We start from the raw sequence: 21037 nt of genomic DNA, 5'->3' as shown, positions 1-21037 counted from the left end.
GAAATAATCACAGTGCAATACAAAATCGGAGAAGGCAATGGCACCCCACTCCAGTACTCTTGCCTGGAAAATCCCATGGACAGAGGAGCCTGGTAGGATGCAGTCCATGGGGTCGCCAAGAGTCGGAAATGACTGAGCAACTTCACTTTCACGTTTCACTTTCATGCACTGGAGAAGGAAATGGCAATCCACTCCAGTATTCTTGCCTGGAGAATCCCAGGGACGGGGGAGCCTGGTGGGCTGCCGTCTATGGGGTCGCACAGAGTCGGACACGATTGAAGTGACTCAGCAGCAACAGCAGCAGCAATACAAAATACCTCTCCTATCACCATTTTATCTCCAAATCTGCCATTGACCCTTAGCTTTCTGAGTATGGGAAAACAATCATTACTACTCTTCTACAAACCTCCATATTCTTTATTACTCAGCACTTGGAAAAGCTGTGGAAGTCTGGCTTATTTGTTTTAAAAAGTTAAGTACTATGTCTTATAGCAGAAAAAAAAAAAGCATGGTTACATACAATTCTTTGAAAGCCCGAATAAGCAGGCTTTATCTTTTCATAATTAATACAAATATTTATCAAATACCTACTAGATAAAGCATGGTCTTCTAGCAAAGCTAAGAAATTTGTCTACCTGACTCTAGAACAAGTGAAGTTATAATATGGTTCTGTAATGTTTTAATTTGTATAAAGACCTATGGTCTTTATAATCAGGAAAAAATTTTAATGTAATGGTCATTGTCAAATAAAGACTCTGGGGAAAGAAGAAAAGAGATATCTAACATACTCAAAATAAAACCTTTGGTTTTCTTCAACAGTATAGCAATAATTAATACCTATCTTCATGACACTGTTAAAAAGCTATTCTACAACTACAAAAAACAAGGGGAAAAAGGACACCAGAGACGACACAACTGAGAAAGGAATTCTGAAATTCCTGGAAAAGTAATTCTAATGTATTTTTTTTAATGAATCTAAGTTTTTGTAAATTGGGTTTATCCACTTATTAATTGTGATTTATGATTATTATTTCTAAATCATTTTTTCCTTTCTGACTTTAAAAATCCTAAAAATTTCTTAGTTGTTTTCCATATCTTTTCATTATAAAGAATATGGTAAATCAGAAGTCCCAACCAGGGCTTCCCTGGTGGTTCAGTGGTAAAGAATATGTCTGCCAATGCAGGGGATACGGGATTGAACCAAGATGGGGGAAGATCCCACATGCTGCGGAGACCAGCTAAGCCCCCTCACTGCAACTATTGAGCCTGTGCTCTAGAGCCCGGGAGCCACAACTATGGAGTCCACGTGCCACAACTACTGAAGCCCGTGTACCCTAGAGCCTGAGATCCTCAACAACAGAAGCCCCTGCAATGAGAAGCCCCTGCACTGCAACTAGAGTAGCCCCCCACTCACCACAACTGAAGAAAAGCCCTCGCAGCAACAAAGACCCAGCACAACCAAAAATAAACAAAATTATTTTTTAAAAAAGAAGTCACAGCCAGCACCCAATGACAACCAGAAAAAGATGCAAACTGCAGGCTACAGGGAGGGATTTTTGAGGTTAGCAAGTGCAAACTTTTTTTTTTTTCTTTTCAAAGAAAACTGACTTAAGACAAAAAGCATAAAACATCCTGAAACAGATTCACCAAAGAGAGCTTCTTAGAAACAAAACCCCAGTAACTATTTGGTCTTAAAAAAAAAAAAAAAAAATTCCAGAACTGATAAGAATGGGGAGATAGGAAAATATATATTAAAAAATACCAACCAGCCTCAACAATTCAAAAAACAAGTGACCTGACTCCTCTCCTGACAGAGCTCCTCTACTGCATTGTGGTTTGGGGACTGAATCAAAGAGGCCACACAACAGTTCTGCTACTCAATGATTAAGTTATTGCTTCAGTCAGTTCAGTTCAGTTGTTCAGTTGTGTCTAACTCTTTGCAACCCCATGGACTGCAGCATGACAGGCTTCCCTATCTATCACCAACTCCTGGATCTTGCTCAAACTCATGTCCATCGAGTCGGTGATGCCATCCAACCATCTCATCCTCTGTCATCCCCTTCTCCTACTGCCTTCAATCTTTCCCAGCATCAAGGTCTTTTCAAATGAGTCAGTTCTTCGCATCAGGTGGCCAAAGTATTGGCGTTTCAGCTTCAGCATCAGTCCTTCCATCAAATATTCAGGACTGATCTCCTTTAGGATGGACTGGTTGGATTTCCTTGCAATCCAAGGGACTCTCAAGAGTCTTTTCCAACACCACAGTTCAAAAGCATCAATTCTTCAGCGTTCAGCTTTCTTTATAGTCCAACTCTCACATCTATACATGAATACTAGAAAAACCATAGCTTTGACTAGACACTTCTGTTGGTAAAGTAATGTCTCTGCTTTTTAATATGTCGTCTAGGTTGGTCAGAGCTTTTCTTCCAAGGAGCAAGCATCTTTTAATTTCATGACTACAATCACCATCTGCAGTGATTTTGGAACCCAAGAAAATAAAGTCTGTCACTGTTTCCATTTTTTCCCCATCTATTTGCCATGAAGTGATGGGACCAGATGCCATGATCTTAGTTTTCTGAATGTTGAGTTTTAAGCCAACTTTTTCACTCTTTTTCACTTTCATCAAAATGCTCTTCAGTTCTTCTTCGCTTTCTGCCATAAGGGTGGTGTCATCTGCGCATCTGAGGTTATTGATATTTCTCCCAGCAATTTTGATTCCAGCTTGTGCTTCATCCAGCCCAGCATTTTGCATGATGTACACTGCATATAAGTTAAGTAAGCAGGGTAACAATATACAGCCTTGACATACTCCTTACCCAATTTGGAACCAGTCTGTTGTTCCATGCACAGTTCTAATTGTTGCTTCTTGACCTGCATACAGATTTCTCAGGAGGCAGGTAAGGTGGTCTGGTATTAATACTTACATCATTGCTTAAGTATTGACAAATCTATCATTTCAAAATAATAATCTCAGGAATTCCTTGGTGGTCCAGTGGTTAGGACCCTGCACTTTCACTGCCAAGGGGGGAGGTTTGATCCCTGGTCAAACCCCAGGTAAGATCCTGCAGGCCACTTGGCATGGCCAAAAAAAAAAAAGGAGTAATCTCATCAACGGTGAGAAGCAGACAGAAGATGTGGATTCTAACAGTTCTTTCTAAATTGCTGGGCAACAGTGGACCAAAAAATATATTCTCAAATGGGGCTGAAAACATTAAAAAGTGTTTAAAAACTATTATGTCATTTATAAATATTAATATGTCAAAAGTGGGAGCTGGACTATTTCAGATCTAGCTCTGACAGTTTTTGATTCTATGACCAAGATAAATGAATTCATACTCATATTATGTTTTGCCAACTAGGAGTAGTTTAGAAAACAAAGAATTGGACTCACACTCACAGAGGGATGAACCTTAATAAGGTTCATTAATAAGAGGAACCTCCACACATCTTCTCCCTGCTCAAGGCCCCTCAGCACTCCATAAAAACATTTTAGATTAATGCAGTTAGGTCAGACCATTGAGTACATCACAGATGGCCCAGCAAAGTTTTGACCTGAAATGCCCATCACACTAATGAACAAAACAAATTACTAACCTAGCTTTCTATAACAGAAAACTATGATAGATCCCATGGATGACAATCAAGCAAATATCCTAAGTATAATATTTGAAAACTTGATGGTCTAAATAATAGCCACTCCCATCTAACTTCCTGGAGCCATAGCCGACTCCTAGGAAGCACAGTGAAAATAGCGCATGCCCTCATTTTCCACCATGACAGGACTCCAACATCCAGGGTTCTACATACTCTGAACTAAAATCAGTCATCACAAAACATCTGGAACACAGACATTTAACCAGTATCTGCCTCACCTAAAAACTTTTGAGAACTAAATCTAAAAATCTAGTAGTGATAGCCTGTGTGTTATCAATGAATTCCACAAGAAGACGCCAGCTTCCAAAAGGCAAGAATTTCTCTCTTTTACTAGGTCCTATGCCTATCCAGGAGTAACCTAAAACATATCAAGTATAGGTCCCCTCCTGTGTACCCAGGTTCCTGAGAGACCTCTAGGACTACCTGACAGTAATTCAAATCCAAGGATGGCAATAGGAATTGAGGAGCTGAGTCAAGCCTATCTTCCACCAGAGTTAGCCAAAAACACAAGGATATACAAAAGGATATAGGACTAGACTTATAAAAGGATACAGGACGGGAAATGGGTATTACCGAAGGAGGACTGAGGCTAGAAAATCTTTATTTATAATCTACTACAAAAGGAAGGGCTAAACAGAGTCTAAGAATTTGGTTTAAACACCAAACACTGTTACTCAGGATTTCCTCCTAAGAAAAGGGGAGCAGAGCCCTAGTGTTATTAAAGTGAAATCCACTTACCTTCAATGTGATCCTCCCTACCTAAGGGTGTGTGAAGTAGGTGCTCTTCTGTTAAGAACACAGTCTCTCCAACTAAATTTAGCATATAATTCTAAACTGCCTTGGGGCTGCTCTGTAATTGTTTTCTATGTGTTAGTCTCTCCTCCAGACTTCTTATTTGCTCTACCTTATAAAAGGAAACACAGGACCTAACTTAAGAACTCTCCTCCTCCTACCCTGACCTCTGGAAGTATCCACAAATGCCTGAGGTAAGCCATCAGGATTTGAGTTTTGCTTCAGCTAGGAGTCTGAGCTTCAGAGAAGATGCCTTTATAAAATGATTATTTTATAAAGAGAATCTGAGAGAATCTGCCCAGAACTGACCAGACTGGTAGAGGAAAATAAAATCTAAGGTTAGTTCAAACTGACTACCTGTTTGAAACTGGCTCATCAAACTTTTTATACTCACTTCATCTCTGAGAAGAGATAAGCTTTTTTTTTTTTCTTTTAAGTAAAATATCCTTCTGAGTCATCCAGGAATATGCAAATCAAAACCACACTGTGATACCACTTCACACCCCCTAGGCCACCCATGATCAAAAAGATAGTAAGTGCTGGTGAGGATACAGAGCGTGTAACCCTCAAACACCACTAGTGGGAATGTAAAATAGTGCAGCTATTTTGGAAAACAGTCTGCAATTTCTCAAAAGGTTAAACACTGGCCATTAACCCAGCCATTCCACTCCTAGGCATATACCTAAGAGAAATGAAAATATACATACACAAATGTTCACAATACCATTATCTGTAATAAATGAAAAGTATATAAATAACCCAAATGTATATCAACTATGATAAGCAAAAGGTGGTATATCTATATACAATATCATTCTGCCATAAAAAGAAACAATGTACGGATACATGTTACAACATAGATGAACCTTGAAAACATGCTAAGTGAAAGAAGCCAGTCACAAAAGACCATATATTATATGATTCCATTTGTATGAAATGTCCAAAATAGACAAATCCATAAAGATCAAAGATAGATTCAGTTCAGTTCAGTTCAGTCGCTCAGTCGTGTCCGACTCTTTGCGACCCCACGAATCGCAGCACACCAGGCCTCCCTGTCCATCACAAACTCCCGGTTTACTCAAACTCATGTCCATCAAGTCGGTGATGCCATCCAGCCATCTCATCCTCTGTTGTCCCCTTCTTCTCCTGCCCACAATCCCTCCCAGCATCAGGGTCTTTTCCAATGAGTCAACTCTTCGCATCAGGTGGCCAAAGTACTGGAGTTTCAGCTTCAGCATCAATCCTTCCAATGAACACCCAGGACTGATTCCTTTAGGATGGACTGATTGGATCTCCCTGCAGTCCAAGGGACTCTCAAGAGTCTTCTCCAACACCACAGTTCAAAAGCATCAATTCTTCAGCACTCAGCTTTCATCACAGTCCAACTCTCACATCCACACATGACCACTGGAAAAACCACAGCCTTGACTATATGGACCTTTGTTGGCATAGTAACGTCTCTGCTTTTTAATATGCTATCTAGGGGTTCTCAGACAACCTACCGCCTTCAAATTCTCTTCTTTCTCAAACTCATCAGCACTTGTTTTTACAAAATTATAATTACAATAATAGAAGTACCTTTCATTTTAATAAAAGGTCTAGAAGAATCTACATTAAAATGTTAACTACTATTTCTGCATGAAGAGATTACATTTTTCTTATACTATGGATGTGAATAATGATGTGAACTAGTATTGATTTAGTGATGAGAAAATAAAAGGTCCCCCCCCCCAAAAAAATAGTAGAATAGTGGGTGCTTACAGCTGGGGTATTAGGGAGTTGGAAGGATACAGGTAGTAACTGCTAATGGATATAGGTTTGACGGGCAAATGATGAAAATATTCTAAAACTGATTGTAGTAATGATTGTACAACTCTGTGAATATACTAAAAAACACAAAATTGTGTATTTTAAATAGAAGACATATATATCTCAATAAAGACATTTTTATATATTAGAAAGAGAAAGATGATGCATACTAAGTGATAAGGCAAATGGAGCAAAATGTTAACACTGAGTCTTGAAAAAGGATGCACTAGAGTTCTTTGTACTGAATGACAACGTTTGGTGTGAAGTCACATCAAAAGAAAAAACTAAAAAAAAAAAAAAAAAAGATATGATCTCTCTCTTGTTAATCACACACAGTATCCTTGCTTAACATGAAACAGAAACCTGCCCTAGAAAAAAACAATCTTAGGTCTGCTCCTGCCAAACAAACGTTTTACTGTCTCCCTACCATCCATCAAATTCCTGCAAAGCATACAAAGCATCACTCTAAGAGAAGAAAAAAAGGATAAAATGTAGCAAGTGAGACAAATGTTCCCCAACTTTCTCAGGACCTCAGTTTCCTCATCAGTAAAAATCAGGTTATATAATCTCTAAGAGAGCTTGCAAGGACTTCCCTGGTGGTCCAGTGGTTGTGTATTCGCCATGCAATACTAAAGCCCCACATGCCTTGGAGCAACTAAGCCCAGGCACCACAACTACTGAGCCCACGTGCCACGACTAGAGCATCTGCACACAGCACAGCAACAAAAGTCTCAAATGATGCAACCATCTGCATGCCACAACTAAGACCTGATGCAGCCAAATAAATACATATTTTTTTTAAAAAAGGTTTGACATTCCATGATTCTGTTGTTCTAACTTCACTGTCCAATATAGTTAAGGGGCAGTAAGATCTGACCAGTCCTCTGGCTTTCCTGGACAGTGAACCACTTTTTCTCTTTTAATGATGATATTAAAAGATGATTTCAAAAATAAATAAATAAATAAAAGATGATTTCAGGGTACTGTGTTCTAAGTAGGTTCATACAGGACACTGGCTAGTTTCCCATCTATGTTCCCAAGCCCTCTCTTTAATTCTTGGCAAGACCCACTATTCAGAGCCTAAGAAACTGGAGTAGCAGATTCATGAACCTAGGATACTTATATCTCAGTGCTGGGTGCAGGTCAGTGAAAAGGAATGTAAAGATTCCAAAGTAAGAAATAGGTTACAAGCATACCGGAAACTTAACTCTCAGACAGAGATAGGGAAAGTTAACTCGAGTCCCATGTCCTGGTAAACCTTCTGCTGCAGTCACCTGGTGGTGACCATAAGAAGAAAAAGCGAAAATGAAGATGTCCAGAACACCCATCTATCAAAGAGGTAGAAAGAGAGACTGGAATCTACTACCATCTGCTTCCCCACTTAGAACGGGCCAACAAAATGGGTCAACGTTTTGTAAAATCAAAAATCAAAAATGTTCCTTCCAGAATTCCCTATCTCCTTGACAAACTCAAAACCCAAACAAGCAGATACCATTTCTTCCAGTTGGCTAGACCTGTGCTTCACCAACAGATTATCTTTTTCTTTCCTTCCGCCCAAAGTACTTCCTCAACTAACTCAAAGAGAGACAAAATAAATTTTCATACCTTCTTCAGTTCCTGCACAAGAAGTAACTACACAACTTGCCTAAATGCTTAAGTCTACAAGAAAGAGGAAGAGGTGACAGGGAGAGACTTCATATAAAATTAAATGATCAAAGTGTTTTTTCGACAGTGCAAGTTCTATGGTTATTGCTGCAAACAGAAAAGAAGAAATCTTAATCTTTCTCCACAAAGCCAGAAGAAGACAGCATCTTTGATCTGTTTGTTCTGGATTCACTTACTAAGAGTATAGAATCTATCTGAGGTATATAACTTAATTTGTTTGAAGAGAACATAGACTCCTTAGTACCTCCCTAGGGAATCTGGGTGCAACTCACAATTTCCTATAGTTTCATTTACTATGACATCATCAATTTGGGAGCTATAACGCAGAGAGAAAATGCACCCTGGAGAGCTTCAAGACTGACCAGCATAGAGCTATTTGTATTGTTTTGTTTTCCTTAAAGATTCCCCCTGGGGTCCAGATTCCCCTATCAACCTACCAGAAATGAAATGAAGAAAAAAAAGAAATCCTTCAATCAGTGCTTATTCTAGCAAAGGCCACCTACTGAATAAACAGTCTTGGCATTCCACTACTGCAACCATATTTAAAAAGAAAGATACCCTTCTTTACACATTTTATACATCTCATCCCCCTTTATTATCTCAATAAGCTTTCACAAGGATATAATTTTAGCTTCCTGAAAAGCCAGATAATTAACAGATATTCACTAAAAGAGAATTAACACTTTTGATAGTCTACTTGATAAGACACTTTTTATTTACATTCTCTTTTTTAGAGATGAGGACCCCAGCAGTTATATAACTTGGCCTCCAGTCACAGAGACAGTCAATAGCAGAGTGAGAATGTTTAACCCCAAAACTCATGTTCTCACTAACAAATCAAATCATTCCCAGTTCCACTCATAAGCTTTATCATCTGCAAATCATTTTATTTTTGAAAATCAAATAGACACTCAAAAGCACAGCATAAAAATAACACTGGTTTATTTCATCAATTTAAAGTTTCTTTTACTGAGGAGAACTGTGTCATTTTAAGTCTTTTTGTCAACATGTTAACATGTAGAAAACATGTCAACATGTTTTCTAAAAACCCAGCCAAGCAATGAAATACAGTTTATGGCACAAGAGGGGCACTGGATCAAAGTGAGGCAATTTATTGTCCTTCCTGGGCTCATTTTCTTCTCTGAGGTCCTTCCAGCTCCAGTACCATGAACTGAATTCCAACAACTAAATCTCAAAGTCATAAATTTAACAAATAGGAAACACAAATGAAAAATCAGCATCAGATTACAGGAATTCAAAGACCTAAAAAAGAGAATTTAAAACTACCCCAACAACAGACCAAGAATTAATCAGACCAAGTATTAATTGTATTACTGCTTCATGATTTTTTTCTCCACCTGCTATTAATTTGAGGAAGTAGTGTATTTGCTCTGACCTTGTTAAAGGTCATCAATTTATCGTTTTTTTAAAAGACAGTCCATTTTGATGTATGCATCTAATTTTTTTTCATAAGAAATACTGAAATTTTTCTGGGGGGGGGGGAACACACAAAACTTGTTCTGTCATCTCTGAAGCAAAGGAAAATTAGTCAACAGGATATTCGCTTTCAGGAGAAAAACTTTACAGTAAACACATCAGTAAAAAGGAATATCTCTCATCAAAGCAGGATGACACAACAAACCTCCACCTACATAAAACCTGCAAACTGGACACTCCAGACGAAAACTTTTCCAAAACCAATGACGGTGCAGTGGAATTCGCGGGGACTTTACAACTCTGACACCGGTGCAGTGGAATTCACGGGATTTTACAACTCTGACAATTAGTGCCAGATATGATCTGGGCCTTATCTTCACTTCCCCACCACTTCCCGTTGAAAGATGACTTGAGAAGCATCACTACGCAACCCAGGCTCTCCAACTAGGCTGCTGCCCTTTTATTCACCAATGACGCTGGTCTCATAAAGGGCATAAATTATTTTCAATTAAAAAAAAAAAAAAGGTACGGCCCCGGGTTACGAACCCTTTCCAGAACGAAGGGAGTTCTCGCCCTCCTTGGTGTGGCCCAAGTTCACTTTATTACTTCACGTCCCATCAACTCAGGGGGCCTAGCCCAGGGCTGGGTTAGAACTGTTTTGAGGAACTGCGATCACAGGTTTCTTGGGAGGAGGCCAAACAAAACTCACGAAGTTTTTGTTTTCCTTTTTTTTTTTTTTTTTTTTTAAGTCTGGGTGGAACTTACTTTCACCAGGAGTGGGATGGCTTTTTCCCTCCCTAACGGGTGTTCGAGAACAAGCTTCCCTTTTATTTTACACTAAGCCATTCAACCTTCACCGAACTGAGAACCCGATCCTTCCCTCCTCATCCGGGAGGACCTGGCCACAAGCACAGCGGGGAGCAGGGACCGTTGGGACCCGTTACGGCTCAGAGTCCCTCTGCCCGTTTCCCCTCCTCAGCCCGACGTCCCCTTCCCCGCGCTCGCCCCTCGCCCGCCTCCCCGGACAAAGCCAGGGTGGAGGAGGATTTCTCGGGGTCCCCGGCGGCCGCGGGCGCGGGGAAGCGGCCCCGGACTCAGCGCGCACTCACCCGACAGCTCGTCCGGCTCCAGCCCGGTCTCGGTGTCCAGCCCGCAGATGACAAAGTAGTCGGCGAAGCGACTGGGCGCCGAGCCCCCTCCGCCGCCGCCGCCGCCGCTCATGGCGCCGGGGCCGAGCCGGGCCGGGCCGTGCGGAGCGTCGAGCCCCCGCACCCGGGCGCCCGCCCGCCCTCAAGCCGCCCCTCCCGCCGCCGCCGCTACCGCGGCTCCGGCCGCCGCCCCCGGCCTTGGCCCGGTCCCCGCGGCCGCCGCGGCTGCCGTGACGGGGCAGGGGGGCACCGGGCCGCCCCGCGCCGCATCCTGGACTCCTTCCCCTCCGCTTCGCGGCCGCTGTCGCCAGCCGAGAGCGCTGCGGCCGGAGCGAGCGCGGAGAAGGGCGAAAAGCGCTGAGGAGAGCCCCCACCAATGCTCCCTCCAGCCGCGCCTGCGCAGGCGCCGTTGGGGAGGGGGAGGGCTCCTCGCGGAAAAGATGACGTGATGCTCTTCTGGCCTAGCGGGCCGCAGCTTCCCAGGCGGTCGCCGCAGCGCGGCAGGCAACTGCCGGATCGCTTGCATCCGCCACCCCCTCGAGGCTGCGACTCCGTTAGGAAGGGCAGCGGAGGTGCGGGATGAGTGGACGCATCCTTCAGAGCCTGGCCCCTGGCCCATGCTCCGCCCCCATCCCCGCCTCCCACTAAAGGTCCGAAGATCTCCCTAGCTGGACTCTGTCTCCGGAATAGGTCTTAAGATTGAGCTAGGAAGCCCAGCTCATCCTCATTCTAGGAAGCCCACCGGCCTAAACCGCAGATAGCCTTCTCCCTAGCACCGCTCCCTGACGTCCATGGCTGGCTTTCTCGAGTAGAGCTGGGGATGTCTCCTCTTTTGCCAGAGGTGATCAGCCCGCTCTGTATTTACCTTTGGCTTATAAATAGGGAAACTAAGGCTCAGAATGAAGCGAGGCCTTTCCCCATGGTTACATAAACTCTGCAAGACAAAGCCTGGAGTTGAATCCTGGGCTTGAGATCATTCCCTGCCCTCTCACCCCCACTCCATGCACAGGGCTTTTCTCTTGCACATGGCTGTGCCTTTCTCTCTCCTAGAGCCTCCGGAGGCCCCTGTCACTGCGAGCTCCCCTTCTGCTTCTGACAATTCTTAGTTCCATCCCTGAGCGAGTTCTCCTTAGAGAAGTGGGGGACCAGGAGAGAAACTTGCTTCCTGGTACTTGGATTGGGACCCTCCGATTTGATTTCCCACGGAATCTAAGCAGAAAACGAGATCAGAAATCAAGAAGGCAATGTGTATAGTGGTTACTTCTAGTAGGCTCTAGAAACAGAGTGCTCAGATTCGAAACTTGACATTATTATTTACTGTGTGACCTTGGGCAGTTTCCAGGTGCCAGCAGTCATCTTTCTTGTGATTACATAAGATGAATGCTCCTACAGGTTAAGTGATCAGAATAGTGTCTGAAAGTAGAAGGCACTCAATAAATATTAGAGATTATATTATTATTCCAACAAGAGGTGTGCCTAGGGTCTGCTCTGACAGGCTGCTGCTAAAGGCCTGAGAAGGCAGCTGGCTTCCACAAAGGCTCACCCTGAGTTCTCTCCTGGGTACCACTCTCAAGTATTGGTTCCCGCAGGGAGGGTGACTTAGAGGTCACAGCCGATGTCACTTGAAACCATAGCACCTGATCCTCTTTGTATGTAACCTGCCTGAACCAGTAAGAAAAAAAGTGCAGAAAAGGTAGCTTTACAAAGTGCATTGAGGGAAGTGCCTCATCCTGTCTTGCATGCTGGGGACACAGAGACAGGAGAGGAGGCTCAGAGAGCTAAATGGTTACAATGCCTAGAAAGGGGGCATCCTTCCAGGATGGGTGATGGTCAGGGAAGGCTTCCAGGAGGAGATATAATCTGACCTGAGTTCCAAAGGATCAAAAGAAATATCTCAAGTAAAACAGGGAGGGAAAGATGTTTCAGACAGCATGTGCAACAACACACAGGGAGTGACAGGTTAAAATGGTTACATAGGAGCAACAAGATAATTCATTTCTCTGGAAGACAGAGAATTAAAAGATGAAACCAGGGAGAGAGAAGAGGGACAAAGCAGGAAAGGCTTCAAATGCCAGGCTAAAGAATTTACCCTGTGTCAGAGGAATGGTAACCTGGAGGAATTTAAGCTGAGGAGTGACAAGATCTGATTTACATCTTAGAATGATCACTCTGGGAGTCATGTAGAAGAAGAGACTTAAAAAAGGGCTTGATTATTCTCAGTTTGAAGTCTAGAAACTTTTTATCCAATGTGTCCAGGGTGATCAGGTGCTAGGAGACCTCTCACACTAACTGAACTCATAAAACAAGTTAGAAACAAAAGACTGTATTAATTTGCCCTGGGAAATGTAACTGCTCAGAGGCCCCGAATATTCAACTGTGATCTCTTTACAGTAGGAAATATGTTTGGCAGAGTGATTGCTTCTTCCAGATTCAGAGGAAAACAACAGAGCTACATGCTCTTAAGTTTTAGATTAAATCCTCACTTCCACTCTTGCTAGTTATGTGAGCAGAGGTACATCAGTTAACTTCTCTGAAATGGGAATAATCATTCTTACCCCCACAAGCTTGTTTTCAAGATTCTTAATATTTTTTAATGAATGAAGAAAGGAATTTAAATATCTGGAACATAATATACTCTTTTGTTCTTAAGACAATGTTTCTTTTTAATATTTATTTATGTATTTGGCTGCACTGGGTCCTAGTCATGGCATACAGGATCTTCGTTGTGACACGTAGGCTCAGTAGTTGTGGCTCGGGCTTAGTTGCTCCATGGCATGTGCGATCTTAGTTCCCTGATCAGGGATCCAACCCATGTCCCCTGCACTGCAAGATGGATTCTTAACCACTGGACCACCAGGGAAGTCTCCGTAACATACTCTTAATAAGCGGCAACTTGGGGCATCCATTTCAGCACTGAGGATCTGAGAGAGAGCAAGTCGACGTCTGAGGGAAGATAAATACAGGATATACTCCTGGGCTTCTCTGGTGACTCAGATGGGAAAGCATTCTGCAATGCAGGAGACTTGGATTTGATCCCTGGGTTGGAAAGATCCCCTGGAGAAGGGCATGGCAACCCAATCCAGTATTCTTGCCTGGAGAATCCCCATGGTCAGAGGAGCATGGGGGGCTACAGTATAGGGTCGCCAAGAGTCGGACACGACTGAGCGACTAAGAACAGCACAAATATAGGAAAGGGCATGAGGCAAAAGTGTGCCTGGAGTGGTCAAGGGGCAATAAGAAAGCTAGGGTGGCTAGAGAGTGTTGGAGGTGGGAGGAGTGAGAGAAGATGGGCCTACAATTCACCAAATAATCATGTTCCCCTTCCACAGTGTGTGGAGTTGTTCCTAGGGAGCAGCTGCCTGGTCAGGGAAAACATTTGCCACGCTACTTGCATTCAGATATTGGTCATGTGACTGGTTCTGACCGATAGACTATGTGAAGGACTTTATGTGTTTCACAGCTAGATTAGGGTACTGAAGCAAATGAAAGAAAAGGGAACCCGCCTACACTGTTGGTGGGAATGTAAGTTGGTGCAGCCACTATGGAAAAGTGTGGAGATTCCTCAGAAAATAAAAATAAAATTACCATATGATCCAGCATTTCCATGTCTGGGGATATACTTGGACAAAACTGTAATTCGAAAAGATACATGTACCCTATGTTCACAGCAACACTGTTCACAATAACCAAGACATGGAAACAACCCAAATGTCCATCTACTGATGAATGAATATAGAAGATGTGATATATATATACACATACACACAGAATGGAATACTACTCAGTCATAAAAAATGAAAATGCCATTTGCAGCCACATGGATACAACTAGAGATAAACATACTACGTGAAGTCAGAAAGAGAAAGACAAATACTATATCACTTATGTGTGGAATCTAAAATATGGCACAAGTAAACCTATCTACAAATCAGAAGCAGACTCACAGACAGAGAACAGGCTTGTGACTGCCAAGGGGCACAGGGTGAGGGAGGGAAGGACTGGGAGTTTGGGGCTGGCAGACATGAACTATTTCAGGATGGACAAATAACATTTAGGCCCTACTGTATAGCACAGGGAACTATATTCAATATTCTGTGATAAACTATAGTAAAAAAAGAATAATAATATTTTTAAAAAGAATGTCTACGTGGTCTATAATTGAGTCACTTTACTGTATAGCAGAGATTGGCACACATTGTAAATCAGCTATACGTCAAAAAAAAATAAAATTTTAAAAAGAAGCAAGTGAGATTAACTAATTAATTAAAATTTTAAGAAACAAATGAGGCTTTTTCCATCTCTCTTTTTTGCCTTCCACCAGCTAGAAGTAGAGAATTCAGAGGTTCTAAGGAATGGCAAAACAGAAGACAGAGAAATTCGGATCTCTGAATCAACTACATGGAGAAAGGCTCTAGCTGACCAAGAATACCCACTTAGGACTGTTTGGTGAACAGAAAACAGACTTCAGTTGTGTTAAGCCACTGGTAGTGTGTTGTTTTTTGTTATGGCAACTAGCATTACCATCACTCAAGTAGAAGACATTGCAGTGGGGGAAACAGATTACAGAGAGCCTTTTAGGCACATTGTAAACATTTTACCTTTGTCTCTGAATAAAATGAAAAATCACTGGAGATCCACAATGTGGATCACAATAAACTGTGGAAAATTCTTAAAGAGACGGCGATACCAGACCATCTTACCTGCCTCCTGAGAAATCTACATGCGGGTAAAGAAGCAACAGTGAGAACCGGACATGGAACAACATGGTTCCAAATTGGGAAAGGAGTACATCAAGGCTGTATATTGTCACTCTGTTTATTTAACTTAAATGCAGAGTACATCATTCGAAATGCTGAGCTGATGACTCACAAGCTGGAATCAAGATTGCCAGGAGAAATATCAACTATCTCAAATATGCAGATGATACCATTCTAACGGCAGAAAGTGAAGAAGTAAAGAGCCTCTTGATGAAGGTGAAAGAAGAGAATGAAAAAACTGGCTTAAAATTCAACATTCGAAAAACTAAGATCATGGCATCCGGTCCCATCACTTAATGGCAAATAGATGGGGAAACAAAGGAGACAGTGATAGACTTTATTTTCTTGGGCTCCAAAATCACTTTTACTTGTGCTTCCCTAGTGGCTCAGACGGTAAAGAATCTGCCTGCAATGCGGGAGACCTGGGTTCCATCTCTGGGTTAGGAAGATCCCCTGGAGAAGGGAATGGCAACCCATTCCAGTATTCTTGCCTGGAGAATTCCATGGACAGAGGAGCCTAGTGGGCTCTCATCCATGGGGTAGCAAAGAGTAAGACACGGCTGAGCGACTGCACTTTCACTTTCCAAAATCACTGTGGATGGTGACTGCAGCCATGAAATTAAAAGACACTTGCTCTTTGGAAGGAAACTATGACAAACCTAAACAGTGTATTAAAAAGCAGAGACATCACTTTGCTGACAAAGGTATAGTCAAAGCTATGGTTTTCCCAGTAGTCATATATGAATGTGAGGGTTGGATCATAAAGAAGACTGAGCACCAAAGAATTGATGCTTTGGAATTGTGCTGTTGGAGAAGACTCCTGAGTCCTTTGGATAGCAAGGAGATCAAACTAACCATTTCTAAAGGATATCCACCCTGAATATTCACTGGGAGGACTGATGCTGAAGCTGAAGGTCCAATACTTTGGCCATCTGAGGCAAAGAGCCAATTCATTGGAAGAGACCTTTATACTGGGAAAGATTGAAGCCATAAGGGGAAGGGGGTGACAGAGGATGAAATGGTTAGATAGCATCATTGATGCTATTGATTGTATCAATATTGATATCATCAATTGGCATGAGTTTGAGCAAATGCCAGGAAATAGTGAGGGACAGAGGAGCCTGGCATGCTGCAGTCCATGGGGTTGCAAAGTATTGGATACAACTAGGCCACTGAACAACAAAAGGTACCATTTTAAGCATTTTATATACATTAACTCTGCCTAGAACTCGTCCTAAACTCAAGATTTGTATATCCAACCAACTTCTTATCATATAAATCTGGAAGTCGCTAAGAGACATCTCAAAGTTAACATATTCCAAATCAAATTTCTAATTTACACCCGTAATACGATGCTCCTTGCATATACTTTCCCTATCTCAGTAATTGGCAACTTCATGCTTTCAGTTCAGTTCAAAAACTTCACACTCATTCCTCGCTCTCTCTTTCCCTCCCTCTTCACACCTATATCACATGCACACAAACACACACACACATATGCACACATACCATATCGTATCCATTAGAAAATCTATTGCTTTTGAAAATTTTAACAATGAGTAAAGCATAGCGAGTTGTCTACTTTTAATCCTTGTTTGGTTGAGAAAGTTATAAAAGGAAGCTGGAGAAAGAACAGGTTTCTGAAAGTGTGAAACATCTTGGTTACATGAATTCCAGAAAATCATTAAGCATAGTTTGAAAAATACTGGGTTAGTCAAAAAGTTCATATGAGTTTTTCAATAACATCTATTGGGAAAATCTGAATGAACATTTTGACCAACCCAACACTTTGTAACTATCTTATAAGTTACCCGTACCTTTAGTTAGTATTGCTGGATAATGATATCAATAATGGAAAACCTGAGGAAAAACACAAATTCATTTTGTATAAAATATAATGATAGATACAATAATAAATCCCTTATTTTTAATATAAAGAAAAAAGTAGATAATTTTATTAATAAGTCCGTTTATTCCCCTTTGCTTAATATATAGTCAATAAACATTTTTAAAATATCAGTTTGAAATACACAGGGTTACTTGCCTTATAACTCCCATGGGTGTCAGTTATTCCCTAGAGAAATGTAGGAATAGCAGGGCTAATCTTGCAAGTTTTTACCTTACAGAGAAGCACCAAAGTAAAGGGAAGGAAGGAGGATGTGATCCCAATAGATCAGCTCAAGAGCAGAGCAAGCGAGCCCCTAGGAATGGTCCACACAGGTCCGCTTACAGAGCCGAACCTTCCTTTAAAAGCTGGAATGAGGTCATTGGTATATCTTGGATCAACACTAACTGCAAAATTATATATATTTGCATTGCAGTATTGTTTGTAAGAGCAAAACAAGACAAAACAAAGCAGACAAAACCAACTGGGAACAATCTTGATATCCAGCTTTAGGGAACAGGTTAAAGAAACTACAGCTTGTACAAATACTGAAATATGCACCTGTAAAACAAAACAAGAAGAAAAGGATAAAAGAAAAGACAAGAAAAAAGGAGACTCATTAGATACTGACACAGAAAAAATACAAGTTGCTTTGCTAATGTAAAAACCAAGGTGCAAAACTGTGTGTATAATAGTTAAAACATGGAAGTAACATAAGTGGCCATCAGTAGGTGACTAGACAAGCAAAATGTGATATATAGATACAGTGGAATATTATTCAGCCTGAAAAAGGAAGGAAATTTTGACATATGCTACAACACCAGTGAGGCTTGAGGACATCATGCTAAGTGAAATAAGCCAGTCACAAAAAGACAAACACTATGTGATTCCACTTATGTAAGTACCTAGAAAAGTCAAAGTCATAGAGACAGAAAAAGAATGGTGGTGTCAGGGGCTGAGGCGGGGGAGAGGAATGAGGAGTTTTTGCTTAATTGGCATAGAGTACTATTTTGCACAATGAAAAGAGTCATGGATGACGATGGTGGTGGCACAACATTATGAATGCACTTAATGCCTCCGAACTGTACACTTAAACATGATTAAAATGATAACTTTTATGTGTATTTTATCACAATTTCTCAAATTAAGAAAAAAAGTACACAGTAAAAATAAAATAAAAATTCAAGATAGACTTCTGTGGTGGTACGGTGGATAGGAATCTGCCTGCCAATGCAAGAAACACAGGTTCAATCCCTAGTACAAGAAAATTCCACCCGCTGCAGAGCAACTAAGTCCCTAGAGCACGCATGCCGCAGCTACTGAACCCCTACGCCTAGAGCCTGTGCTCCGCAGAAAGAGAAGCCACCACAGCGAAAAGCCTGTGCACGCAGCAAAGAGTAGCTCCTGCTCGCTGAAACTAGAGAAAACCCAAGGAAAGCAGCGAAGATCTAGCACAGCCAAAAATAAATATATAAATAATTTCAAAGTAACTCACAATTCTTCAGTTATTCTGAACTTATTTCTTGGACCCTGCTTTTTAAAAATGAAAAGGTAGATATGAGCTAAAGATACAATTAAAATGTGGAAGAAAACAATATATGGGTAGAGGATTAAAAGATACAAAATATTAGGTAGAAAATATGCTACAAGGATATATTGTACAAGGGAATACAGCTAATATTTAATATAAACATAATTGACATAAGAACGTTAAAAATTGTGAATCACTATATTGTACACTTGTAACTTTCATAATTTTTACATCAACTCTTCTTCAAAAAATAAAAATAAATAAAATGTAGAAGAAGCAAACAGACTGACTAAAGAAGAGTTCTGAGTGGAGCTCTAAACAGATCTCTGAAGTCAGACACCCAAGGCTCAAATCTCAACTTTACCATTTATGAAATCTGTAATTTTAGGTACATTTCTTAACCTCTCTGTGCCTTAATTTTTTCATCTGTAAAAGGAAGACAATAATATTATTTGTCTCATATGTTTGTCGTGTGAATTAAAGTGATAAACATAAAAAAGAAGTGTGTATACTGTGCTATCATCTGTGTAAAAAGGATAAAAGAAATATGTACTTTATTCTTTCTTGTATATGCATATACTGTTTTTGGAAGAATAAATAATTTTGTTAAAATGTATTGTTCTAGAAATGGAAACTGACAGGGATCAAGAATAGAGGGGAAATATTTCTATATGTTGTTTCATACTTTTTGACTTTTGAACCATAAGAATGCATTATTTACTCAAAAAACAGACAATATTAAAACTTTTAAAAATGCTATACCCTTTCTCCACTGCCCCCTACTCACACAGCAAGATTAATCCTCCAGATACACGGCTCTGGTCATGCTACACCCTCCCAGTCAGAATCCTTGGTAGGGCACAAACTCTTTCCAGTGTGACTGCTAAGGCTTTGTATGATCCAGGCTCAACCCACCCACCTTATTATTCTTCCAACATCCCCCTCACACCGTCTATCTCCAGTCAAGATTTACTACTCACTACTTTCCCAGCAGTCACCCCACTTGGGACGAAGTACCCATAACCAGTCCTCATTTGGAAAGCCCAGAGTTAATCCCTCATTTGTGGTTCCTCCTCTGTTACCCACCAGGGTAACAGATCCTTGGACCCTTGGACCCTTTAATTGATAGAAGTTGATAAGAATGAGATGAGACATTCAGGCAAGGCTTTATTGGGACTCCTGCTGCAGTACAAAGTAACATGTGCCCTTGCTCACTCCCTGAGGGGAGTGAGTTGATCCCTTAAGTGGGATGAGGAAGGGGCAGATCAGTGGGTTGACCTTCAGGGGTGGCTTGAACCTGCCCACTCCCAGTTCACAGTACAGCATTCAAGAAAGGCCTGCGGGTGAACTCACAGGTGCTCAAAACTCCTCCTCTCCAATGTGCATGAAGAGTCCACCATGTACAAACTGAAATGAATCCCACTGATAATATAGAAAAATGCAAGCTTCATAATACAGGCTTTCTTCCTTTTAAAAAAATTTTTTATTTTGCTATGCTGGCTTTTAGTTGCAGCACTCAGGATCTTTGATTTTCATTGTGGCCTATCAGGTCTTTAGTTGTGGCATGTGAACTCTCAGTTGCGGCATGTGGGATCTAGTTCCCTGGACCAGGGATCGAACCTGGACCTGCTGTGTTGGGAGCTCAGCGTCTTAACCACTGGACCACCAGGGAAGTCCCAATACAAGCTTTCTTAATACAAGAAAATGCAAACACTGCTGGGTATAGAGCAACATCTCAGGCAGTCAGGTCCCTCTGTACACTGATCCATGCCCTGCTGTCCCACCAGCGCCCGGTACCTCATTCATAACCAGCATCAGGCTCCTCATGTTGCTCATTGACCCAAGAGCTCTAAATTGGTTGAAAATCAGACATCACATTTAGCCACCATAACTCACAGCAACCAAGAAGCCCCAAAGAAGAGTCAGCAGCAAGCAGCCTCTCCTGCCCCATGGCCTGAGGAAGTATAAAATTGAGCAACAGGAAGAGCAAATTGCTAATAATGTTCACAATGATGCAACATTCCCAGAAGTTGTACATGACCAAGTGCATGTGTTTATCTATGTATGTGTCTGTTTACTTATATGTGAGTGAACATTTGTATACAGAGTTGATCATGTATATGTAGTCACTTAAATATTTTAGATGTGTCTTCATATTTGCATGTGTTAATAATAGTATGTGTGTGTGTGTGTGCTGTGTGTATCTGAGAAGGCTGAACAAGTTGCTAGACCAGATAAGCAGAGACTCTTGACAAACCTAGGAGTGACTCACTGGTGGTCCCTTCTGTCCCCTCTTCCCTTCTATCCTCCTAGGTTGAGAGTCTTTTGAGAGTCTGGGTGAAAGTCTAAGTGTTAGTTGCTC

General features: G+C 41.4%; 1 protein-coding gene across 2 annotated transcripts in view; it reads right to left on the bottom strand.

Moving 5' to 3' along the window:
- The window catches only part of DENND5A (DENN domain containing 5A), a 92594-nt gene extending 82005 nt beyond the window's left edge, over positions 1 to 10589 (bottom strand). For both annotated transcript variants that reach the window (XM_043480971.1, XM_043480972.1), the window contains exon 1: positions 10464 to 10589. In XM_043480971.1, the coding sequence (XP_043336906.1) occupies positions 10464 to 10575 (112 nt within the window). In that variant the 5' untranslated portion in view covers positions 10576 to 10589. The remainder of the gene's footprint in view (positions 1 to 10463) is intronic.
- Between the last annotated feature and the right edge of the window lie 10448 nt (positions 10590 to 21037).

Source organism: Cervus canadensis, chromosome 11, assembly GCF_019320065.1.
Source record: "Cervus canadensis isolate Bull #8, Minnesota chromosome 11, ASM1932006v1, whole genome shotgun sequence".
NCBI lineage: Eukaryota > Metazoa > Chordata > Mammalia > Artiodactyla > Cervidae > Cervus > Cervus canadensis.
The sequence above is the reverse complement of the archived record's forward strand: the minus strand, read 5'-3'. Positions and strand labels throughout refer to the sequence as shown.